At 53.2% G+C, this 25,724-nt stretch overlaps 1 protein-coding gene across 1 annotated transcript; it reads left to right on the forward strand.

The window, feature by feature from the left end:
- The first annotated feature begins 7,393 nt into the window (after window positions 1-7,393).
- On the forward strand, window positions 7,394-24,035 carry FAAH (fatty acid amide hydrolase). Its single transcript, XM_065878346.1, has 15 exons — window positions 7,394-7,833; window positions 13,308-13,421; window positions 15,766-15,900; window positions 16,097-16,230; window positions 16,310-16,516; window positions 16,768-16,808; window positions 17,037-17,161; window positions 18,811-18,936; window positions 19,472-19,569; window positions 20,722-20,821; window positions 21,098-21,138; window positions 21,862-21,901; window positions 22,384-22,492; window positions 23,040-23,185; window positions 23,655-24,035. Exons 1-15 carry the CDS (start codon window positions 7,639-7,641, stop codon window positions 23,781-23,783), a joined length of 1,740 nt encoding a protein of 579 aa, XP_065734418.1. The 5' UTR covers window positions 7,394-7,638; the 3' UTR covers window positions 23,784-24,035.
- Window positions 24,036-25,724: the final 1,689 nt, after the last annotated feature.

Here is a 25,724-nt window from a genome sequence, read left to right on the forward strand (position 1 = left end):
AGGACCTTGCACAGACATGTAAGCTCCCTCTATCCATTAAACCGCTGATGTCTCTGTTGCTGAAAGAGAGAGAGAGAGAATGAGAGAGAGAGGAGAGAGAGAGAGAATGAGAGATGCCTGTATCTAAATAGGACTGTTCTGAGGCAGGGGGTGCAGGTGTGTTTTGAGTGTCTCCAGAGTCAGTAGAGCTGGGGTCAGTAGAAGAAAGTTGTAGTGAGCCAGATTGCAGATCAATAGAAAACCTTTAAACTAGTGCTTTCTGGACTGTGGTTCACAACCATAATTCATTCGTGGTCATGGAATCAATTTTGTGCGTATGGTAGGCATTAGGATTTTTCAGAGATAGCTAGTTAGTTCTCTTCCTGAAGGAAAGGTTACTCCTCTTCCTCAGAAGAGTTGCCTTCCCCACTGCCTCTGTAGTTGGGCATGGCTTTGTGACTTGCTTTATGAAATATTAGTAGAAGTGGTGTCTTTCTTCCACATTTCTGGATGGAAGCGTTGAGAGTGAACATCAGGTTTGCCATGTCATTCCCACTACAGTGACCATGGAAACATATGTTGAGATGGAACTTACATCAGCCTGAGTGCCCAAGTGACTTTGTTGAGCAGAACCCCCTGTGGACCTGCATTAGACATGGGGCGAGAGTGAAAAATAACTGCCATGTTCAGCCTCTGAGAGTTTGTGTTGTTACTGAAGTGTAACTTGGTCTCTCTCTCTTTTCTCCTTTTTTTTTTTTTTTTTGGCTGCGAGGCTTGCGGGAACTTAGTTCCCCCACCAGGGATTGAACCCGGGGCCTCAGCAGTGAAACCATGGAGTCCTAACTACTGGACCGCCAGGGAAGTCCCTACCTTGGTCTCTTTTGACCTATCCAGCGGGCATGGATCAGCTCCTTATTTTTTTTCTTATTGATTTTTTTTTTAAATCAAAGTATAGTTGATTTACGATCTTGTGTTAGTTTCACGTATACAGCAAAGTGATTCAGATATATATATATATACACACATATATGTACATAATACTTTTTTTGATTATTTTTCATTATAGGTTATTACAAGATATTGAATATAGTTTCCTGTACTATACAGTAAATCCTTGTTGCTTATCTATTTTATGTATATTTTTAACAAAAGAGAATAGAATAGAAAATATCAGATGCAAACCAATCTATAGTGACAGCAGATCAGTGGTTGCCTAGGGAAGGCTAGATTACACAGGACCATGAGGAAACTTTTGGGGATGATAGATGTCTTGATGGTGGTAATGATTTTACATGTATATACATATGTAAGAAACTCATGGTACTGTATACTTTAAATATGTGCAGCTTATTGTGCACCCGTTATATCTCAAAGCTATAAGACATATGCATAGAAAACAACACATTTTAAAAGATCATATACAAACAAAAAGATAGGCTTAAACAAATTATGAGTTGCTTATGGGTGGAGGGAGGATAAGATTGGGGAGCAAAGATAAAAAATAAACAGATAGGGCTTCCCTGGTGGTGCAGTGGTTGAGAGTCCGCCTGCCGATGCAGGGGACACGGGTTCGTGCCCCGGTCCGGGAAGATCCCACATACCGCGGAGCGGCTGGGCCCGTGAGCCATGGCCGCTGAGCCTGCGCGTCCGGAGCCTGTGCTCCGCAACGGGAGAGGCCACAACAGTGAGAGGCCCGCGTACCGCAAAAAAAAACCAAAAACAAACAAACAAAACTCAGATAATATATGAGAGGGGCTTGGATGGATTAATGATGATAATGTCCTGTGAACTGAGGGGTATGATGAATTCAATCCCTCTGCACCTGATGGGATAAATGGATGAATGAACAAACTATTAGTCAAGAAAGGTGGCTGGTGGTATGCCTTCTTGAGTTGTGTTGGTCTTACCTCCCAGGAGGCTTTTCCCCTGACTCAAGAGTGTTGACTGGTCAGGAGATGGAATGTGACCAAGAAGTGGGCAGGTAGGCTGGGACTCCTACAATGTCGCTGTCCCTTTCTCTTTTTTCCCTTCCTTGTCTGTTCTAGGGGACCAGAGTCATACAGTTCCTCTTTGTTCTGTTCCTCGCAAGCCCTGATTCCCTTAGTGGTTGCCCTTCCCAAACTGGGGCACTTCATTTAGAGAGTATTTCATCAGACTCGAACCTGGACTGTTATTTTATTTATTGAAGGCGGCAGGGAACAGCCCCAAAGTCAGAGCAGTTCCAAAACAGTACTCTGTATATTCCCAAGACTGTCCTCACTGCCCATTCCTGCTTGGACCTTCCCCAGGCCTTTCTTGGGGAAGACCCTGGCTCCCTCTGGTGTCTTAGACTGCTTCTCCTTTTCCTTCAATTTGATATCACCTGCTTTCTATCTTCTAAGAATCTTACTTTTTTGGGGGTTGGTTTGTTTACCAATAATGCCTCTGTTATTCTTTTTGTTGTTGTTATTCTTTTAAAAATATGTTCTTCTGTTATTTTAATGAAGAAGGTAAATGCTTTATCTGCAAAATACATGTGCATCATCTGCCATCTGGAACCTGAGGCCTCTGAATTGGGTCTTGAAGGATCAATAGAAGTTTACCAGGCAGTGTGTGTTGCAGGGTTGGGGTGAAGATTTTGGAGGAACATCGGACATTAGAGGCCAAGGGAAGTGTGTTCAAAGGCACAGAATAATACTGGGACCTAAAGTGTTTGAGGAAGGCCGAGAAATGAGTTAGGACCTTCCTTTGTACATGTGCTCATTCTGACAGTCTGCCAGAGTCGTTAGATACTGAGTTTGAACCCTACCCGTGTGTTCACCCAACTTACAGAACCAGATGAGGGCATCCGCTAGAACTGTGGGCTCTGTCTCTCTTAGATGACCCTGTTTGTGAAGGAAGTTGTAAGCAGGTTGTCGCCAGCTTGAGCAGAAGCCAGAGAGCTTGGTAGCTGAATATCTAGACTGTCAGCATAGTGACATCAGAGTCACTGAGGACAATGGCCCCACACCTTCTGGTTTCAAAGGGATTCACCTTGGTAGAGTCAGGAATTGCAAAAATTCCAGTCCTAGAGAGCCAAGGGCAAGAGGCCTCTTTGGGATGTATCAGGATTCAGTAGCAGGCAGCCCAAGAGAGAAGGACCAGAGTCACCTGAGGGAACCTTGGGAGGGTAGATTTGTTTTAGACACGAAGAAGTTCTGTCTACCTCTAGTCAAAATTCTGAATGTCCCTCAAAGGTATACTGGTTTTACAAAAGCCATCCTCACTTTGCAGAATGGTTCCCCAGATGAGTTCTTTAAATAAGATAGATTTATGTTAAGATTTGATTTATACACAACCTACCAAGAATATACCCTCTGTGAAGTACGAGGTAAATATATAATGATTTCCTACTGATGCTTCTTGAGAAGGGGGGCATGTGATTTTCTGCATGTCTGGTTTTCAAAAACTGGTTTGCCACCCACGAGATGTTTTCTTCCTCACCGTCTTGGATACAAAGGTTATGGCATACAAGCTGACTCAATACTCATATTGATGTCACCAGAGCCAAGTGAAAAATATGTAGCTCTCAGGATCAAAATAAAAATGTTTCCCTAATAAAATTGCTATTGCTATGGCTCATTTTTAGTCACATTATTTTATTCTATTATTTTATATAGCCCTTGCTATATGTCAGGCACTGTTCTAAATACTGTACTAAAATTAACTCATTTAATTCTCAATAACCAGTGAGGTAGTACAATACCTCCATTTAACAGATGAGGAAACTCAGGGGCAGAATGGTGAAGAAACTTACCCCACAGTTTCAAATAAAACATTTTGTGTATATCCAAAGGATGACATGGGTTAAAACAGGTTGAGGAAAACAGATTAAGGGTGAGATGTGGTTGGTGTGTTTCCAGGCTAATGACTAGGAACTTTCTTTTTTTTTAATACAAGAAATTTTTTTAAATTCTTTTTTTAATTTGTTTTTAAAAATTTTTGGCTGTGTTGGGTCTTCGTTGCTGCGCCCAGGCTTTCTCTAGTTGCGGCGAGCGGGGGCTACTCTTCGTTGCGGTGTGCGGGCTTCTCATTGTCGTGGCTTCTCTTGCTGCGGAGCACAGGCTCTAGGCGCACAGGCTTCACTAGTTGTGGCACGTGGGTTCAGTAGTTGTGGCGCTCGGGCTTAGTTGCTCCATGGCATGCAGGATCTTCCCAGGCTAGGGCTCGAACCCGTGTCCCCTGCATTGGCAGGCGGATTCTTAACCACTGCGCCACTAGGGAAGCCCAGGAACTTTTAATAACAGTTCTAAAGTCTAGGTGTGTGTATCCCTGTTACAGAGGTAGCAGTGAGTCTCAAAGATCCAGGTCTGACTCACAGTGGGCCCCCACTCACTATGGAGTATTAAGCAAGTCCCTGGTTGTCTGGGGGCCTCAGTTATTCATCTGGGCCATGGGGATTGGGAGGTATGTCAATTAGCTATTGCTTTGTAATAAACCAACCCCCAAATTAGTGATTTAAACAACGATTTATTATTCTGAGTCTGTTGGTTGGCTAGGTTCACTCATGTATCTGCATTCAAGTGGCTCTGCTCATCTTGGCTGGGCTCTCACCTGTGTAAGGGCCTGAGCAGGGACAACTGGCTGAGGTTCTACTCCACATGGCCTCATCCTCAGGAAGGCTAGCTTGGACTTCTTCTCATGGCAGTGGCAGGGTTCCAGGAGAGAGAAAGAAAACAATTCTCTTGCAGCTTAGGCTCAGAACTAACACAACATCCCGTGCACTGCATTCTGATCGTTAAAGCAAGTCAAAGTTCAGCCCAGATTTACAGGGGGTGGGGAAATAGCTCCCTTCTGAAGGGAGGAGCTCTTTGCAAAGAGCGGAGACAGAGAAAGCTGTGGTATTGGAATCGTTTGCCATAGGAGACAAACTCTCCCCTCCCTCGGGGGAGAGTGTAAGAGTAGGGGGCCTCTGAGGTGGTTGGGGAGCTCAGTCAGCTGAGGTCAAAGACCTGTCAGTGCTTTGAAATTATAAAATGCCCCACAGGTAGTGCTTCTGAGTGTGGTATCCTATGTCACTTGTGGAACTGTGAGTTCCTTGGAGCCAGGCTGTGCCCTGCTCCTGCCCTCCCCTTCTGTATTGAGGAAAGGCTCACAGAAGTGAAAGAAAACAAAGCAGGGCAGTTACTGAGAACAGGGGCACACTCCCTCTTCTCACCCCCAGAACAAAGACAGGGTTCAAACCCTCTGGAATCTGAGAAGCTTCCTCCCCTTCTGCAAGCTCTACCCCTCATCCCTTCTGCCCTGCCCCCACCTCCAACTGAACTTGGCAAGGTATTTACCTGTCTTCCCACTTGACAGCTGAGGATACATAAGGATGACTTGCTCAAGGTCACCAGCTAGTGGGGGAGAACCCTGATACTGCTCAGGAAACCCACCAGGGCCTGCTTGAGCGACTGGAAATGCAAGTAACTCTAGTTTACACACACCACCTGAGGGCAGGCAAGTGCTGTTTTGTCTCGAGGAATGGTGTGGTGTTGAATTACAGATGCTTTTCTGGTAACACAGGTGGAGCCCTGGAAACCCCAGCCCCACTGGAACCCCACATCCGCCTGCTCTTCCATTCCACGGTCTCTGCCTCCAGCTTTCCTCTCCCCGTCCTCCTCCACATTGCCTTTCCAAAACATTTGTGTCACATCTCTGTTTAAAATAATGAGTCAATGTTTATTGAGCTCTTACAATGGACCAGGTGCTGTTCTAACCTCATTTAATTAGCTGAATTGACTCTTTTGAATTAACTTCCCTTGAATTAACTCATGTAATCTTCACAGTTCTATGAAGCAGTCACTATGATTATCTCCTATTTTGCAGATAAGGAAACTGAGGCACAAGAGGTTAAAGTGATTTACCGAAGGTTACACAGTAAGTGGCAAAGTTAGGATTTGAACTCAGGGAGTCTGGTTCCTGAGCTTGGGCTTCTCAGGTCAGAAAACCCCTCTCTGTAGGTCTCTAATAATAACAACAACAATAATATACTGACTAACATGCATGGATTGCTTTCTATAGGCTAGTCCCAGTTCTGGCTGCATTTCATGTGTTAGCTCATTCTTACAATAGTACTAGAGAATTGGCCCGGGGGCGGGGGTACTATTATCCTCATTTTACAGGTAAGGAAACTGGGGCACAGTCACACAACAAGGGTGGGTTACCAGACACTCCAGCTCCAGAGGCAAACTTTAAACCATCTGGCTTTCCCAAGGGCTATTCAGCCTAAGGGCCCAGCATCCAAGGCTTTTTGGATTCATGCCACATGATCTCTGCATTTCCACCAAAGCATGTCTTTTGTTTCTTGGTCTATGCATGTTTTTTCCTTCTCAACCAGACCTTGAGCTCCATAAGGCCTGATTGAAGATCTGGTACCTCCTTCAGTTTCCCTGGCTCACAGCAAGGATCTCACAGACTCCTCCTAACAATCTTGCGAGGTAGGCATTCATCCTTTTACGGGAAAAGGCACGGGTTCAAAGAGGTAAAGACAGAACTGGATGGACAGCAGTGTTTCAGCAGACAGAGTTTTCCAGCCACAGAGCACTTTCCCACATCCCATCCCACAAAGCCTCACTTCCAGGGGCAGTAATGGTAGTACTGCTTGATGGTTAAGAGCAATGGTTTAGGATCGGACCTGAGTTTGAATCCCCACTCAGCCACCTCTGTGACCCACAGAAGTCATTTAACCCCTCTTGTCCTCAGTTACCTTATCTGTAAATGAGGATAATAAAAATGCTTTCCTCATAGGTCTGTTGGGAGGACAAATGAAATAAAGCACATAAAGTCCTGTGAGAAAGGCCTAGATAATATTATGTGTGTGTATATATAATCCACCCACCCCACTAATGAAGAGTGTCAGGTCCCCAGACAGAAGCAGTTCTTTCTGTTTCCTGAGTGTGAAATCCAGGAGGGCCCAGGACTGGAAATGAGTGACCCTGGGAAGGTCAGTCTGTGGGAGGTGGCTGAGCAAAAGGACAAGTGACGGGTATTCTGGCCATGAAGAAGAGTCCACGGAAGGAGACACCGGGTCCCACGGTGGGGGAGGAGAGGGGGCAGCAGGTGGGCTCCCTGAGAGGAACATCCTGTGCCCATCTCTGCCTGGCACCCCAAAGCCCCACGCAGGGGAGAGGTGGGTGCCCTGTGATGCACCGCCCAACCCAAGGTTCTCCAAGGAAGATGCTGCTAAACTGTTTGCGGGGATTAAACAGGTCCGGGAGCTCAGCCTATCGCTGCTCTCCGTCCTATTACCCGCAGGGGCTCCGGCTGGACTGCATCTTCCGGGAGTTGGGGCTCTCGGGCGCGCAGGGCAGAGGTCGGGCCGGACGGGGGCGCCGAACCGCTGCTACGCTCGAGCTTCCGAGGGCGCCCAAGGGAATCGGGTGCTCCTCCCGCTCCGCCCGGCCCAGTGCGTGAGGACTTGCGGAGCAGTCCTAGCCGAGCTGCCGCGCTTGACCTTGACGGTTGCGCTTTACCGGCCTCTGGCCGGCTGCCAGACAACAGCGCCCCGCCCCGCGGGTCTGCGGCTGCGGCACCGCCCCTCCCTCCCTCCAGCGCAGGCGGGCGCTGGATCCTAGGTCCAGGCCGGGTTTTGCGGCGGAGTCCGCGCATGCTGATTCCTCTTCGGTTGCCCTCGGCAGCGGTCGGCGGCAGGAGACCATGGTGCTGGATGAACTGTGGGCCGCGCTCTCCGGCCCCTCCGGGGCTACCGTGGCTTGCTGCTTGGTGGCGGCGGCCTTGGCCCTGCGCTGGTCCAGTCACCGGACGGCGCGGGGCGCGGCGGCCCGGGCACGACAGAGGCAGCAAGCGGCCCTGGAGACCATGGACAAGGCGGCGCAGCGCTTCCGTCTCCAGGTGATGGCCGGGGTTGGAATCAGGGTCAGGGGGAGGGCCTGGGGTGGCGGCAGCACTTTTAGCCGCCCGGCCGCGCGGAGGGGCGAGCGGCGGGCAGCGGGCAGCGCAGGTTCGTAACTCCCCGAAACTCCTCTCGCCGTAATGCATTCCGTACTCTTTCTGAGCCAGATGGGGCCTAGGGGAGGAAGGGAAACGAAAGGAACTGGGCAGGCTGTCGCGCACTGGGTCAAAGAGGAGCTTTGCTCTGGTGCCAAAGAATCTCAAGATCACTATTAGGACTCTAAAACGCAAGTGTGAGAACCAATAGGATGCTCGGGTTGAGGACTTTGGAATCATAAAGTGATGGCCAAGGGCATCTGGAGAGCTTACAGTTCAAACTCATTGATATGTGCTTGAGGATGCTAAGAGGGAGCTGGGGAGGGACTTGCCCAAGTCCACAGGGAGTTACTGGCGGAGCTGGACCCCTGCCACCTAGGCTGTCGAGTCTGATGGGTTATAAGCCCTTTGCATGAATAGGTTTAGGTGGGTGATCTGTCAACAAGATTTTCTCCTCTGGATCAGCTCAGTGTGTGTATGGGGGCGAGGGAGAGGCCTAGAAGGGTAGGCTTTCTTTCCCTCCAGATGTGTGACACACTGGACCCAGTTCCAAGTCAAAATGCTGAACTCAGGTCTTATGTGCTGAGGGAGGGAAGACTTGCCCCGAGTGTTTGATAGGATTTGGATCTGACAGGTGGGAAGGCATTCCGGATAATGGGACAGCACGAGGCAGGAGCTGGAACTAAAACCCAGATGCCTGGTGGGACCATCCAGCCTCATTCCGCTGGAGAGGAGCAGGGGAGAAAGATTAGGAAGAGAGACCCTGGCCTTGAATGCCAGGCCCTGGGTATGGCCTTGATGGCCGTGAGGTTTTAGCTGGATGTAATGGTATGGATTCACTCCACACCATTCCTGGACCAGGAAATGTCATATTTGTTTATTATTGAAATAAAAATGTATCTGGTTCCAGCCTTCACTCATCAAGCTGGCTGAAAAGTACACAATCAGTCAGTTTTTAGGTATTCCATCCAAACTGGTCACTTTCCCTACTTGGGCACAGGTTTATCACTGTCTGATCCTCCTTCTCTGGCTGACCTCCTTGGTGCCCTGCTCAGGGATCCTTGCAGTGATGCCAGGCTCAGCCTGGAGACCCTCGGCTGCTCCCGAGGCTCCAGGTCCTGTGCAGCTGGCTAGCTGAGTTCTGCCAGCACTGAGGGCTGTGTGGAGGCAGCTGTAAGAATCTGTCCACAGTTTGTGCCTACAGGACTCCCGTCCTGGTTGCAAGGAACCCACCAGCTGGTAGGGGTGTGGGGTGGTAAAAAGGTGGGTCTTCCCTCGCTTCAACTCCAAGCATCAGCATCTACACAGTTTCCTTCTGGAGCACAGCCTTTCATTATTTTTAAGAACTGACTCTTCAAGGGTAGAAACTTTGGCCCTGAAATACCAAAAGCTGTTGAAACAGCCTCCACGGGGCAGAGCCTGGCCTCAGAACACCAAAACTTGGCTCTTGCAGATGGGAAAGCAGGGAAATCACCTTTTGGTTTTCCAGTGACTGGGAGAAGAGAGGGAGAACTATCTTAGGAGCCTCAATGTGTTGAGCAATCAGCAAAGAAGACAAAGATGTTGTCTTCATGACAATAGCTTTGGGAAGGGGTAGGAGGTGGGCAGTTGAGCTGAGCTCATCCAGGGCCTTGGGAAGGGGCCCAGGGTTAGTAGGGCCCTGGAAGAATACAGCAGCTTATAGTGCAGCTCCTGCCTGATAGACAGCAGGAAAGCTAGTTGGGACCCAGATACTTCCTGTGTCCCGAGGCGTTGCTGGAGGAGGAGGAGTACTAAGCACCTCCTGAACATTGCAAGAGTACTAAGCACCTCCTGAACATTGCAAGAAAGATGGTTCATCTTTCTCTGGACTCTAGAGCAACTTTAGAGTGAGGCGTATTTCTTGTATTTTCTGTTGACCGCATGAAGCTTAACCTTTGTAACATGCCCATTTGTTGCATTTGTTTCCACCTTGCCCCCTGAATGAGTTTCAATATCCTTTCTGGACTGAAGAGAGAGACCACCATTGACAGAATATTATGGCTGGGAGAGCCATCCCAGAACACCTGCTTATCCCTCTGTGCCTCCGCACCTGTAGTTTTATCCTGAATGCCCTTCCCACACATCCCTTACAAGCCCTTTTGTCAAAATTTCACTGGATTACAAATGCCACTTCCTTCAACTGGATCTGACCTGTAGTTCCATCTCCTGGCGTCTCCAAGACCAACCTGAAGCTGATTTTAAAACAAAACAATTTAATGAATAACGCGAAGAACAGTATGGTTTTTGTTTCGATCAGTATCAGTAGCCTACATGATCAAATGGAAGAGATATCTTGAAATAGGACAAAAGCGATAAAAAAAAAAAAACCCCATGAGTGAAAATAAAAAAGACTTGGAGGACAATCGAGGATACCTGAAATTAGGACAGTAGGTGGTTCAGAAGGAGAAAAACAGATGGAGGAGGGGCAGTGATTCAATGATAGCTATAGTATCTTTTGCTTGAAAAAGTAGGCATACAGATGGCCACATGCTTGGTGAGACGTTATTTGTACACTTCCCTGCATTCTCCATACTAATTTTTTTTTAATTAATTATTTTTGGCTGCGTTGGGTCTTCCTTGCTGCGCGCGGGCTTTCTCTATTTGCGGCGAGCGGGGCCTACTCTTTGTTGCGGTAGGCCGGGCTTCTCACTGCGGTGGCTTCTCTTGCTGTGGAGCACAGGCTCTAGGTGCACGGGCTTCAGTAGTTGCGGCATGTGGGCTCAGTAGTTATGGCGCACGGGCTTCGCTGCTCTGTGGCATGTGGGATCTTCCCAGACCAGGGCTCAAACCCGTGTCCCCTGCATTGGCAGGCGGATTCTCAACCACTGCGCCACCAGGGAAGCCCCACATTGTGGGTTTTTCACAGACATTTTTTTTTTTTCCTGTGAGGTTTCAGCAGAAACTGTTAACTATGGTTTCCTTTTCAGAAGAGGGACTGGGCAGGGTGGCCCTAGAGGTGGGGGGAAATGTTCACTTTTCATTCTGTATACCTTTAAAAAAGTACATCACTAGGGGTTGTCTCGTGTGTTGGTGGGGAGATCATGGATCCATTTTTCTTTTTTTCCTTCCCTGTAGCTGCCTGTATTATTTAAAAAAAAAAAAATCCCAAGTGAGTGTTGAATCCATTTAACAAATTCAGGGAAGAGGTGGAGTGTTCCTGATATTGAGGCCAGGCTTCAAAGGCTGTGTGGTGGGTGTGTGTGGTGGGCGTTCAGCTCTGGGCGTGTGGTGGGTGTGAGGGGGCCATGTTGCACTGAGGGGGTTCAGGGGAGTCTGACAGGACCACAGCCTGGAAGCATCTCCTGGAGCTTGTGGTGTGAAGGGGACTTTAAGGGGAGAGGCAAGGTGGGCTTGGACATTGCACTGTCTGGCCTGGCCACAAAGCTTGGGCGGGGCAGCCGGTTGGGTGGCCCCTGTCTGACCCAGGAGAGAAAGGATGTGCACCGGCAAGGGTCTTGGTAGAGGGGACAGAGAGGTGGCCATTTGCCAGAGCTACTTAGGGGGCTTGGTGATTGGATGTGGGTGGGAGGGAGGGCGGGGAGTGGAAGACGGAGGGCAGCGTCCTTCCCTGAGGGAAGAGGAGCCAGTGGAGAGGGGTGGGGAGGCACAGAGCTCAGGGGAATGACACAGGGACAGAGGGAGAAAAGGGAGTAGCCCAGCGAGTAGGTCTGAGCTCAGTTGGGTCAGTCGAAGGACGATGATCTGGAGGCTGTGAGATAGGCAGAGGGCCTGGAGTGGAAGCCATGAGGAGTGACTTCTCCCAGCATCAGAGAGGGAAGAAGAGGTGCCAGAGGAACCTCCAGGAGCCTCTGTCTCTCCCCGCGTCTGGCTCCTTCTCATGCTTCAGATCACATCTGAAATGTCACCACCACCTACCCAGCCCATCTGAGTCATTCCTCTGTTCTTTCTGTCACAGGCTCTGTTTATCCTTTCTCACACTTGCCATGATCTGTCCATTCTTTGTTAACTTATTTTCTTTCTTTAAAAAATATTTTTTTCTTTTATTCTTTTTCAAATTATTTTCCCAATTAACTTGTTTGTTTTCTTGAAGGTAAGCTCTGACAGCAGAGACTTGTCTGTCTTGGTTATCTCTAAATTCACAGCCCTAGCTAGTCCTCAGCACATAGTAGATGCTCAGAACCTGTGTGTTGACTGAATGAACGGATGACAGAAGGAGCGGAGAGGTGGGAGGGAGCCCCGGGGAGCGGGGTATGTCTGTGCCCAGAGGAAACTGAAGCGAGCCCTCTGAATGCCTCCATGAGACTTGGAGCAGAATGAACAGAGTCAAGTGTTTGTTGTATTCGGCAACAAGGAAGTCCCTGGTGACTTTGGCAGGAGCAGAGGAGGGTAGAGATGAGATGTGGTGCCTGCAACTCAGATGTCCTCCTAGCCCTATTTACTAATTAGCCCAGTACCCTCGCGGGGGAAGCCAGCGGATGTTTGCAGGCAGGGGCTGACTCCAGAGACTCTGGGGGCCTTCGAGGCCTGGCAGTAGGTGTCTGATCAAACATCCCTTCTCCTTCAGAGAGCTCTTCCCTGACCACCCTCTACCTGTGTGCCGCCCACTCACTGCATCCATTTTATTTTCTTTATTTCTTGCTATCTAAGATTCTTATTTACTTATGAATTATCTGCTCATCCCCAACTCTGCACCTTGTGTAAGCTCCCCCAAAGCCTGGATGTGACTTTTTTGTTGACTGCTGTATCCCCTTGCCTAGCATGGTGGCTGCTACGGAATAGGTGCCTAATGAATATCTATGGACTGAACAAAAAAACCCTCTCATTTGGATGTGGCTCCAGCTCCAACCCTAACCACCCAGGACAGGGTTTTCTTATTTCTGCCCTCCCCTGACAAGGTGTTGAGTAGTTAGGTGCAGGTGGACAGCCAGTGGTCAGCCCATGCTGAATGGGCAGAGAACTATAGTTTATCTGTAAGTCCTAGGCAAGGCACTTCCCCTTGCTGAGCCTCAGTTTCTTTAGCTGTGCAATGGGAATGGTAGTAAGATTTCATCCAAACATGGAGCACATTGGCATGGTGCCTGGCACACAGTAGGTAGTCATTGGTGGTCCCTGTTAGTAATGGTCTAATGATCAGCCTGGGCATGACCTCTCCCTGGACCCCTCTCAGGTAAGCTTCTTGAAGAGATAGATCTGTATTTTCTACAGGTGGCAAGGGCCTGCCCAGCCTGGACCACATTTGTGGTGTCAGAGCTGTGGGTGGGCACATCTGTCACGGGTTGGCAGGTGACAGCACGTGCTTGGTAGGTGTGGGGATTTGGGGGCATGGGCCACTGGTGTCTGCTGCAGGCACATGGAGCCTGCGGGGAGTAGGGGACTGATCCGAGGTGTCTCCCCAGAACCCTGACCTGGACTCAGAGGCACTGCTGGCCCTGCCTCTGCCTCAACTGGTACAGAAGCTACACAGTGGGGAGCTGTCTCCGGAGGCTGTGCTCTTCACCTACTTGGGAAAGGTAAAAGCCTGGGAGTGACCCTGCTCCTTCCTCCACTTTCTCTGCAAGGCTGGGGGGAAAACCTGGCCTGGACTTTGTCCCACTGAGGACCCTGGTGGGATCACAGTGCCAGGGAGGTACTGTGTGTGTGTGTGTGTGTGTGTGTGTGTGTGTGTGTGTGTGTGTGAGAGAGAGAGAGAGACAGAGAGAGAGAGAGAGAGAGAGAGAGAGAGAGAAGAGAGAAAATGGCTCTGTGTGTGTATTTGGGGAGGGGGGGGAAGGGGCGGGGGGGGGGTGGATACTGAGCATGTTGTCTTAGCTAGAAACCTGGCTTTTAGCCCAGACTTCCCTCTCCCTTCTGCCGCCACCCCATCAGTCACCAAGTCTGGTCTGGTCCCTTCCTATAGCTGTCTCTAGTCCATCCCCTTGTCTCCCCCTCTTCAGCCACCCTGGTCCTCCACCACCATCTCCCTCTGGGACCAAGCGCCAGCCTCCTGGCCAGGTGCCCCCTCAGCTCTTCAGCGTCCTCTCTGGCCAAGGCCTTCTGTAGCTTGTGGCATCAGCGGCTCAGCTGCTGGCAGTTTCCTGGCACCCAGCGCCTGCACTGGGGTTCCTTTTACCTGCGAGGCTCTTCTCCTTCTTGCCCCGCTCAGTGCAACAGGCTCCCCCAGAAGAGTTTTCAGGGCTCAGAGAGGAGTCTCTGGAGTCTTCCAGGAAGCCTCCCAGGACCCTCCTCCCTTCCCAGCCTGAGTTAGGGTTTCCTCTTCAGTGTTCACTTTCTAACAGCACGTTTCTCATCACATTGTAGGGCTTGCCTTGTCTTTCTCTTTCCCAAGGCAAATGTGGGCTTTTGGTGGACAGTCTTATTTGTCTTTGCACCTTATTGCTGAATGCTATGTCTTTTATATAGTAAGTGCTCAAAAAATGTGTTTGAAACAAAATGAAAGAAGGAAATGTGCTTTGTGTGACTTGTCTATATATGCCATAGCATTTTTTAAAAACATCTTTATTGGAGTATAATTGCTTTACAATGTTGTGTTAGTTTCTGCTGTATAACAAAGTGAATCAGCTATACGTATACATATATCCCCATATCCCCGCCCTCTTACGTCTCCCTCCTACCCTCCCTATCCCACCCCTCTAGGTGGTCACAAATCACGGAGCTGATCTCCCTGTGCTATGCAGCTGCTTCCCACTAGCTAGCTGTTTTACATTTGGTAGTGTATATATGTCCATGCCACTCTCTCACTTCGTCCCAGCTTACCCTTCCCCCTCCCCATGTCCTCAAGTCCATTCTCAACTGCGTCTTTGTTCCTGTCCTGCCCCTAGGTTCTTCAGAACCATTTTCTTTAAGATTCTATATATATGTGTTAGCATATGGTATTTGTTTTTCTTTTTCTGACTGACTTCTATGAGTGTGACTTGTATCTGATATGATTTCTTGGAAGAGAGCATGTGGTAGTGAGTGGGACCCCTAAGCAGGTGGACATGAGTGCCAGGGGGACTGACGGGTGTGTATGAGAGTGGTGTGAGTGACTGCAGCTGAGAGCGGGGCAGAGAGGGACTGTAGAGAAAGGACTGGGCACCCCTGGGCCGGGTACACTGAGAGGACACACAGTCTCAACAGCCGGGGTTGTTTCTAATGAATCCATGTCCCTGAAGAAGCTCCTGCCCCCCTTAATCATCCACAGAGAGCATTCTGGCTACAGATTGGCCTCTTCTCTTTCTGCCCTGGGGCAGGAGACAGATTTTCTGTGCCTGAGTGTGGCCACAGGGCCACACCCATGTTCCTGTCAGTTGCTATCAGTCAGCCATGCGCCCACAAGACTTGATTATCAGCTTCAAGGGTTCCTGGGGGAGGGGAGGCTTCACCTGGGCCCACCTGGGGCAGAGGAGTTGGGAGGCTCCCTGTGCTGCTGGGAGGCTGTAGCCTGGGTCTAAGCCTTGCCCTGCACTGACTCCCACTGTGACCTGACACGGGGATCTGCCAGCCTCTCTGGGCAGAGGTTGTGGCTTGGAGGAGGACAGGGGTTGGGGTGGCCAAGGGTCAACCTCCTCCCAGCTCGGCCTCTGGGGGGCATCTGAGGTCAGTATCTTGCCCCTTTGAGTGCCCTGGTTGTGTCCTGGCCCTGGGAGTACTCTCACTCTCTGTCCGTTTTGGAGTTGAAGGCCAGAGACAGCCAGGGTGAGGCTGGAGCCATATGTCCCTAGTGAGGCGAGTGCTGGGCCTAGGTTATCCTCTGTGCCCCTGGGTCAGGTTTCTGGTTACCCTTTCCCTGGGTGGTAAGGGAATTTTAACACAACTGAAACAAAAAAAGAAAAGCCAGCCTCGCTTTGTTCTTGTACCCATTTCTCTCTCCCCAAGGCCTGGGAAGTGAACAAAGGGACTAACTGTGTGACTGCCTACCTGGCAGACTGTGAGGCTCAGCTGTGCCAGGTCCCAAGGCAGGGCCTGCTCTACGGCGTCCCAGTGAGCCTCAAGGAGTGCTTCAGCTACAAGGTGTGCCCTGCCCCAGTCCCTGCCAGCCAGCTCTGCGTCCTGGGTCACCCTGGGCCCTCAGAGGAAGTACCAGGTCCAAAGGCCTTGAGAGGGCACCATGGGTACGGCCTGTGGGGTGGTGGTGGGAACAGCCCCTGTGCTGCCGAGGCGCCCCCAGCTCGTCAGCCACGTCCCTCTCGCCCATCCCTCCTTCTAGGGCCAGGACTCGACACTGGGCTTGAGCCTGCACGAGGGGGCGCCAGCACAGCGTGACAGCGTGGTGGTGCAGGTGCTGAAGCGGCAGGGGGCCTTGCCCTTCGTGTACACCAATGTCCCCCAGTCCATGTTCAGGTTGTGTCTCGGGTGCGGGGTGGGGGCAGGGGCACCGGTGCCAGCGTGACATGGGCTGACCCCTTTCTGCTTCCTCCAGCTATGACTGTGGTAACCCCCTCTTTGGCCAGACCGTGAACCCGTGGAAGTCTTCCAAGAGCCCAGGTGGCTCCTCAGGGGGTGAGGGGGCCCTCATTGCGGCTGGGGGCTCCCCACTGGGCTTAGGCACCGACATCGGAGGAAGCATTCGCTTTCCCTCTGCCTTCTGTGGCATCTGCGGCCTCAAACCCACAGGGAACCGCATCAGGTATGGTGTAGGTGGTCGGGGGAGGGAGCTTCTGAGTCTCTCGCTGTGTGACCTTGGCCTAGCTTCCCACCCCTCTGGGCTCCAGGCAGGGATTCCCTGACTGGGGTTTTGCTGGGAGGTAGTGTCGCAGCACCACAGTCCTTGGTTCCTAGTTTCCAAAGTGGTGAGAGAGTTGGGAGCTGCTGTATGGATGTGGGGTTGGGCAGAGGATGGCCATTTCCCATTGCCAACATCTTGTGTTTCTTATCCAGCAAGAGTGGCCTGAAGGGCTGTGTCTATGGACAGGTAGCAGGTGAGGTCTGTGGTTCCCTCTATGCCCTGGAGGAGGGGGGTCTGCCTGATCTGCCTCTGCCCCTGCCTCTCCTTGGGGCAGTGTTGGGCCCCCAGGCCACTCTAGGTCTGAGTTCCTACGCCTTGTCCCTGTTCACACTACGGGCCACGGCCCAGTCCTTGCTTGGACCTGGCCCCAGAGCTCCTTGGGGCTTGGTGATCTCTCTCTCCTCCCCTCCCTGCCCCACAGTACAGCTCTCGGTCGGCCCCATGGCCCGGGACGTGGAGAGCCTGGCGCTGTGCCTGCGAGCGCTGCTGTGTGAGGACATGTTCCACCTGGACCCCTCCGTGCCCCCGCTGCCCTTCAGGGAGGAGGTGAGCCGGGGTGGGGGTGGGCATGGGGTGGATTCAGGTCTCACTGGTGCTCCTGAGCCCAGAGAGCACTCCCCGCATTGCAGCAGGACTTGGAGGCCCTGTCTCCTGAAAACCACCCCGGCAGGGCCGGGGGTGGGGTGGGGTGAGGGGGGGTGAGCGGGGGCGGGGTGAGGGGTGGCGGTGTGTGTGTCTGAGGCCAGCAGCAGCGCCTCTTCAGACAGCCACCAGATGGCGCCCTTGCCTGCATTTGGAAACCTTGAGGCTTTCAAATTGGTGGGCTGGGAGCCAGAGCTGAGGAAAGGCCCACCTTCCGGCCCAGCCTGGGGGCTGTCCCTGCAGAACAGGAGTGGCCTCGAGGCTAAGAACAGCTTGAGAGAGCACTCCTGTACCTTATCTGTGTTTGATCCCCAGTAATTAGGAGCCTTTCCTATAGTATTCATGTCCCTATCCCCAGCCTCCAGAGGGATGCTTGGCGTGTAGGCTGAGTGAGTTAAGGACGGTTAAAAGCGGAGCTGTCTCCCTCCCAGAGAAAGCTGGGATCTGTGGGCAGTGTCAGATGCTGGCTCCCCAGAATATCATCAAAACAGCCTGTTGATCAGATAAGGCTGAGTTTAATGCTTTCTGTGGTGAGGGGGAGTGCTGCCTCCTCAGAGCCTTAGCGGCGTGGGGGAGGGGTGCGAAGTTAGGATGTTGAAGTTGGTTTCAGGTGGATATTTCAGTGTGGGGCATTGGTTAGGATTGGGTACAGATCATGATGTAATAGGTTAGGACTGGTGGATACAGCAAGGTGAGGATTCTGAGGAGAGGGGTTCAAGGAGTCTTAGGGGATAAGCTGTCATTTGGTGCTTCTATTGAAGAATTGACGGGTCTTTTAAGAATGACTGATAAAGTTATCTGTACTTTATGTACAACACTTTCAGGAGTAGTCAAGTTAGATCGATGTGGGCAGTGGAATAGTAAAGCCATGTTAATGTAGACAGTAAGCTGTCTGTGTGATGTTAGCGCCATTTCTCAGCGGTCTGGCATTTCCCCCTACAGACCTCTTGCCCTCACCCAGCCCAGGTTGCCTTGGAAGGGCTGAAGGCGCTGGGGCAGGCAGGAGATCGGGGCTGGGGATGGGGTGAGCTACCCCTCCTCAGCAGAGGAGATGTTCTAAGTGAAACCAGTCGTTCAAGAGCCCCTTCCTGAGAGGTGGGGAGGAGGTGAGGCTCCTGTCCTGAGGTCTGGAACGATCTATTACGGGAGCCAGGACTAGCATTCTGGAAACAGGCTGTGGAGAGCCTCGGCTCTGGACGCGGGATACCTGGCTTCCTGACCTAGTCTTGTAGCTCTGCCCTGACAAGTGGCCTTGGCTGAGTCCCGGCTCCACTCTGGGCCTATCTCCCTATCTAGACCTGAAGCTTCAGTTTCCTCGTAGGACCAGTGGGAATCCTCATTCTTGCTCTGCCCACCTGCAAAGTCATTGTGAAGGTGTTTTGTGAAGGGGTCATATGCAGAAGGGGCTGGCCTCACTGGCAGTCAGTTTTCGGGGGATCTAGGGTGCAGCCTCAAAGCTGCGTCTGGGGCTGAGTAGCTGCTCTGAGCTCTGGGAGCCCTGCTTGGGGCCACCCTGTCCTGACCTGACTCTGACTCCTGTGTGTTGCCCCCAGGTCTACAGAAGCTCTCAGCCCCTGCGTGTGGGGTATTATGAGACTGACAACTATACCATGCCCACCCCGGCCATGACACGGGCCCTGCTGGAGACCAAGAAGAGACTCGAAGCTGCTGGCCACACGGTATGGAGGTGGGAGCCCACAAGTCCTGGCATCGCCCCTCTTTCAGGGAAGCCTTCCTGGTACCCATGGCTGCCACCCATCCCTGGCATCCTTCCACCCTGATTGTTTTGTGGTTGGGGATGGGAATTCGGTCCCTGGAGGACCAGTAAAAAGGGGCTGATCAGAAGTATTGGGGTACATGATTGATGGTGAGCTCACCCTTGTGCTGGGGATGTGTGAGCTGTGAGCTGCATTGGGAGGGCCTCGTCGACCGCAGACAGGGGTGCACAGCTGTCCAGAGGTTCCTGGGGCTCTGAGATGGCAGGTTTGGGGATGTTCATCTGAGACAGGCTTATGTGTGGCTCCAGACTTCTCTCCTGATGTGCATCTTACAGGGAGTTATCACGGGCCAACAAGGCCACCGTTGCGGCTCCAGTGAGGGTACCGTGAAGGCAGGGTTGGTCCAGTCCATGCTCGGGGCTGCCTGGGTAGCATGGGGGTGGTGGGACCCAAGGGTTTCTAGGTCTGGGAGTCTTACACTCCTCAGTCCCTGCAGCTGGTTCCCTTCCTGCCAAGCAACATACCCCATGCTCTGGAGACCCTGTCGACGGGTGGGCTGTTCAGTGACGGTGGCAAGAGCTTCCTACAGAACTTGTGAGTGATGTTGGGTTTGGAGGTCTGTGGTGGGATCAGGACATGGGGAGACCCAGGAAGAGCAGCTGGGTGCTGTAACCCCGGGGACAGGCCAGGCTGGGGGAAGTTGGAGGACAGGCCTTAGCTGAATGTGAAGAAGGTCTGAGCATTCTGGGTAGGGACCTTGCCACCCCTCTGACTGCAGGCTGAGCCTGGCACTACCTTGCCAGGGAGTCTTTGGAAAGGTGCCAGCGCAGGGGGAGGCTGGATTGAGCATCCATGGCCTCATCCTGAGCTGAGCTGGCTGGGAGGTAGGAGGTAAGCAGGGAGTTGCCTATCTGTTTGGGAAAGGTTGAGAGACAAGGGTAGGGTCAAATAGGAGGGCAGGGGTGTAGACGTCATTCTGTGACTCCGGGCTCTTCTCACTTGAGCCACGTCTTTCTCTTTTGAGTAGGACCTCAGTTTTCTTGTCTGTAAAGTCAGTAGGTTGGACCAGACCCGCTTTAAGGGACTTTGCAGAGCTCACATTTAGAGAAGCTGGTTCCACTTGGGTGTTTTCAGTCCTTAAAGGTTGACACGGGCAGAGGACAGGCCTGTGAAGGTGCCTCCTGGGGACATGCCCAGACTGACTGGACTTCCCGCAGTAGCTAAGTATGGTTCAGGCTTTAGCGGAAGGGGCTACCCCTCACTCTGGCCCTGGGAATGAGGCTCCAGGATCAGCCGCCTGAGACCTTTCCCTGAGATCTAGAGCAGAGACAGCCTCAGAGACGAGGATCACGGTGCCCACTCAAGACTGCGCCACTCGTGCCTCCAGGCCAATATCCGCCTCCACGGGGGGGAATGCCCTCAGTATCACGCCCTGGCCAGGGAGATGCTGCCTGTAGTTCTTATTGCTTTAAGCTGAGTTTGCCAGGGAGGGAGACAGGGAGTCCTGCCTTGGGGAGCTCCATGGGTGTGGGTGGAGCCCAGGCATCCCAAAGGGTCTGCAGACACAAGCCACATGTTGGGAAGGAGAGGCTGAGATGAAGGGGCTGGAGAGCGTGACTGCCAGAGTCTGGTGAGGAGGGAGGTAGGCAGAGTCACTGAGTAGAGACTGGGGGATGCAGTAGGTGGGGGTGAGCCAGGAGGGATGCCTGGGGTGGATGTGTCTGGACTGGACCCTTTGTCTCCCAGCAAAGGTGATTTCGTGGACCCCTGCTTGGGAGACCTGATCTCAACTCTGAGGCTGCCCAGCTGGCTTAAAGGACTGCTGGCTTTCATGCTAAGGCCTCTGGTGAGGGCACAAGGAATAGAAGGGGTGGGCTGGGCTGGGCGGGAGCCTCTGGGGCTCTTCCCCCCTCCCCTTAGCCTCCTCTTCTTCTCAGCCCTCACCTAGTCTCTTCTCCTCCCCCCATGCCGTTTGATCTTCAGCTAACATGCATGCTGAAAGGGGTGCTGACCCGGGACATGGGGGGAGAGACAGAGGGAGGAAGCACAGGCAGCTTGGCCTGAAGATTATTGCCACACCTGGCCCAAAGCTGAGTCACTGACTGTGTCTGTCCTTCTGCAGCTCCCAAGGTTGTCAGCCTTTCTCAACAGCATGAAGTCTCGGTAAGAATGTTTCCCATGCCCAGATGCTTGCCCCCCTTTTCCCCTGACCTGGGTCCAAGTGCTTTCCAACAGGAAAAGATGAGAGAAGTAGCTTCTGAGGCTGGAAAGGGCGCAGGCAGGGTGGCACCCTCTGTGGCTTTCGAGGAGGATCTTGAAGATGTCTTAGCAAGGTCCAGGAAAGCCTGGAGAGCAAGGACCTGAGGGAGAGCACAGGATGGGAGGGGGTGGAGAGGAGAAGATTGCCCTGGCTGGGCACGGGTGGAAAGGCCCGGGAAGGAGCTGGCGGGAGGCAGGAGCGGTGGTGCTGGGAACCCATGAGGGTGCTACTCTTAGCGACCAGACTGCATCGCGCCCTCTCTTGCCTGCCCCTCAGTGGCTCATGCCGGAAAAGCTGGGAATAAGTTGTCCCATTCTCAGGCCCTGACATCTTGTGGACTTGCTCCTTCTGTTACCACCAGGCATTTAGGACCTTGGGTGGCTCTGGCCTCTCCTGTGTCCCGAGGGTAGCAAGGAGTCAGGCCTAGGTCCCTCCTGCGGACTCAGTGGGACATGAACTTAGGGATTAGAACTTCTGCCCTGCTTTACTTTCCTCTCAGAGTGCCCTGGAATTGAGAAGGGTCCAAGGAGGAATGAGATCTGGGAGGTGTTGAGAGTAGGGGTCTGATGTTGTTGATCCCCATGGCTGGGATCATCACGGTCAGTGACCTCATTCCCTCTGTCCAGGTCAGCTGGAAAGCTCTGGGAACTGCACCACGAGATTGAGGTGAGGCCAGAGCCTGTCGACTAGAGTAGGGCGGGTGGGGGGTGGAGTTGGACAGGGCACCTGCGTTGGGGTCTCTCGGCCACTGGTCCCCTGGAGTGGCCCATCGTTCTCCCTTCCACTCCCTGACAGCTTGGGGACTGCTGTCAGACCCTCACTTGCCCGGAGACCCGTCCTAGGGGCCTGGGTCAGCCTGGGGCTCCTGTCCTGGATACCTCTTTTGCCACTCTGATGCTGCCTGTAGCCAGCACTCCATGGCCCTGCCCTGGTAGGAAGAGTGGTGTCTGTGGTTCTGTGGAGCAGGTGATGCCCCCTGAGAGCAGCCCTGTCTGAATACCCCTGAGGTCCTCCATCCCACTGTGGTTCAGTTCACGTCTGGGGCAGGTCCAGGGCTAGAGTCACCCCAGCCACAGTGCCTGCGTTGGAGAGTCCATGTAACGGGCTGGGTCTGAGTGCTTCACCTGGTGTACGGGTATCCTCCCCAGGTGTACCGTCACTCTGTGATTGCCCAGTGGAGAGCAGTGGAGCTGGATGTGCTGCTCACCCCCATGCTGGGCCCTGCTCTAGACTTGAATGGCCCAGGCAAGGCCACAGGTGAGGCTTGCAGCCCCGTCACAGCCCTGTCACCTGTCTCTTCTCTTCTATGAGTTCAGCCCTTTGCCTGGTGGGGCTGCTGGGAGGTAGTAGAAGAGGAACCCTGCGGGTGGGTTGCCCGCCTGGGGAAGGACTCCACCCTTGAGAGGCTCACAGTCTGGTTGGCTGGAGAGATGGGAGTCATGTGGGACCCTGTCCTCAGCGCTGTTCAAGTTGGAGATCATGTTACAGAGTCTGTGGTTTTGGGAGGTGGTGTTTGAAGCCCAGGTGGGATTTAGATAAACCAGGAAGACAGCAGCAACAGTCCAGACGGGGGGAAGCTGCAGGGAAGAGGCACAGGGCAAGCTCGTCAGCGCGCTCTCCAGCCCGCCCTGAATCTGGATTCCCGGGCTCTGTCACCCTCACTCAAGTCTCAGCCCTAGGAGAGAACCTCTCCCTGTCTGTGGATGCAGGGTGCCATTTCACAGGGTGGAAGACTGGGGCTCAGAGAGGACAGTTGTCATGGAAGGTCACCCAACCTGCTCCAGCCACATGTGCTGTGTCTCAGGGGCCATCAGCTACACTCTGCTCTACAACTGCCTGGACTTCCCTGCGGGAGTAGTGCCTGTCACCACGGTGACTGCCGAGGACGAGGCCCAGTTGGAGCATTACAAGGGCTGCTTTGGGGATATCTGGGACAAGGCGCTGCAGAAGGTAAGTCCCTTTTCCCCTGGACTCACATCTGCTCCCCTTCCTCTAGTGGAGGAGAGAGTATAAACACGAGTATCCTTGTCTGTCTGTCTTGAGAGCTTGTTTGGAGGTTCTAGCAGGGGAGCGCAGCTGCTCGTATACCCTTGACCGAAGAACGGACCTCCTCTATCGGGGAAGGTCGTCCTCTTCGACCGAGCACGCAGCTTTGGGAGGGATGCACATGGAGTGGTGAGGGAGGAAGGGGACACCCGCCTAGCCAGCCAGATCAGCCAAGTCAATGCTGGCGATCAATGGGGTGACAGGTGTCACAGCCAGATCGCCCTCATGTCCTCTCGTCTGTCTTAACGCAAGACCCCTAAAGACTGCGGGCTGGCCCTGCCGTGCTGCCCTCCTCTCCAGCTGGGGTGCTTCCTGGGCCCAGGGTGGGGTCCTGCCTCGACACCTCCCGTCCTGACGCCTGTGTCCCCTGCAGGCCGTGAAGAAGAGCGTGGGCCTGCCTGTGGCTGTGCAGTGCGTGGCTCTGCCGTGGCAGGAAGAGCTGTGTCTGCGGTTCATGCGGGAGGTGGAGCGACTGATGACCCCTGAGAGGCAGCCATGCTGACTGCCGCCGCCTGGCCCTAGAGGACCTGAGACCCACTGGAGCCACGCCCAGTGTAGTCAGGGCACAGCTGCCACCCTGGAGGAAGTGTTCAGCCTGGGGCAGAGGCTTCCAAGTCCCTCCCGCTCGCCCCTGCAAGAAGCCCAAACCCACTGAGTCTGGACCTCGCTCCCTCCCCTGTTCCCTTCCCTGCCCTGACACCCCCAATGTGGCAGCCGGTGGGCATGACATGGGCGAAGGCCCGCTAACAGTCAAGAATCGGTTCCTATACCACAAAACAAACAAACAAACAAACAAACAAAAGAATCGGTTCCTGGTCTGTGTCCTTTCTGGAAGTCATCGTTAGGGCACTGGGGGTTGGAGACCCGACCTTCTAGAACCTGACTCCAGCCACGTCAGTCTCCTGCTCCAAAACCTCCTCTGGTTCCTGTCACTCGCAGGATGGACACAAGCTTCTCAGGATGGGCGATGCGGCCCCAGCACTTCACACCCAACCCTCCCACCCGCCTTAGATTAAGCCCTACTTTGTTAGACATTGTCTTTTCTCTTCTCCTTGCCTCTGCTGGGAATGCCCTTTCTGCTCCCCTACCATTAAATCCTCTGAGGCCCAGCTCAGATCCCTCTTTCTCCTTCTGAGCCCTGGAGTAGGTGGGCTGTTTCCTCCCAGTCTGCGCTGTGTGGAGGGCGTCCGCGGGTGGGTCACCGCCCTTAGCACACTGGCTCTCCTTGACGGCAGGGATACTATTTCTACGTCTTTGTCCTCAGTGGCCAGCACAGGGCCGGGCACAGGGCAGCGGGGAGTCTGGGATGCTGCTGGGGAGAGGAACCCGCAGGACTGAGGCGAGCACAAGACAAGGTGATCTAGCAGAGAGTGCTCGCAGGGCCAGCCCAGGACTGGAGTGTTCTGGGAAGGCTTCCTGAAGGAGGAGTGCCTGTGTTGAGTATAGAAGGTCCCCAGGGCTGAGATAGGGGACGAGGACATCCCAGGGAGAAGGAACAGTACTACAGCCAGAATGGGCACAGGAGGAGATGTGTGTGGGGGTCAGATCAAGGTGGACTTGGAGGGCCAGTTCAGGAACTTGAATCCAGTCTCAAGGGCAATGGGGCGCTCTTGAAGGATCAGACAGGTGTGGCGAGGAGAGTAGACTGGAGGGGCGGAGCCTGGAGAGGGTAACGAGGCTGCTCCATGATCCTAATGTGGGGAAGGGCACCTGGGGCCTGAGCTAGGGCCGTGGCCCAGGTAGAGAGAGGGGTGATTTGGGACTTGACAGTTGAGGGGTGGAAGTGAGCTGGCTCAGCTCTGCCCAGTTTGCCAGCTCACCTCTTACTGGACTGCTTTGCCTGGTGGGTGGAGGGTTAGCTGGTCTGGATGCCTGGGGGGCTTCTCGGGTCCACCAGCACAGCTGCCTCGCTCCTCCCTGGCTCCAGCCCTAACTCGCCCGCTTGCTGTCGGAGATGTTTCTGGCCTGAGCCCTCGGGCAGGGTGGGCCCCTGGCTCCCACCTGACCTCCTTCGTATTCTTTTCAGGGCAAGCTGCTTTCCCAAGGCTCCCTTCTCCACCGAGATTTTCCTGCTTCTCCAGTGGTGCTTTCCCCTCCAAGTCACGTGCCCGGTGGCACCTGTACTTTCTGCCAGTGGCGTCCCTACCTCAGTGGGGCAAGTCTCAGGGCAGACATGAGGCCCTACCTTGGGGCTGACTAGAAGGCCCGACCCACATGGATCCCTAGACTGGGGTGACCAGGCGGCTGCTGCACTTTGCCCTGATTTCTCTTAACTGCTGTCACTTTGCCTCATATCCTTCCATAAAACCACGTGCCATCTGCCCCAGCTTCCTGCCCCATTTCTCTCTTTGGTTAATGATAGCCTCGTGCTTTTAGACACGAGGCTGCCGTGGGGGGCCACCTCTCCTCCATTCCTTCCCTGGTTTATTGATGTCACCCTTGG

The sequence above is a fragment of the Phocoena phocoena genome, chromosome 1 (assembly GCF_963924675.1).
Source record: "Phocoena phocoena chromosome 1, mPhoPho1.1, whole genome shotgun sequence".
NCBI classification, from domain to species: Eukaryota; Metazoa; Chordata; class Mammalia; order Artiodactyla; family Phocoenidae; genus Phocoena; species Phocoena phocoena.

Coding starts and splice junctions, on each gene's coding strand:
- FAAH (XM_065878346.1), top strand. CDS start 7,639: ATGGTGCTGGATGAACTGTGGGCCGCGCTCTCCGGCCCCTCCGGGGCT. Junction 7,834..13,307: donor CGCAGCGCTTCCGTCTCCAG/GTGATGGCCGGG, acceptor GTGTCTCCCCAG/AACCCTGACCTGGACTCAGA. Junction 15,901..16,096: donor AGGAGTGCTTCAGCTACAAG/GTGTGCCCTGCC, acceptor CCCTCCTTCTAG/GGCCAGGACTCGACACTGGG.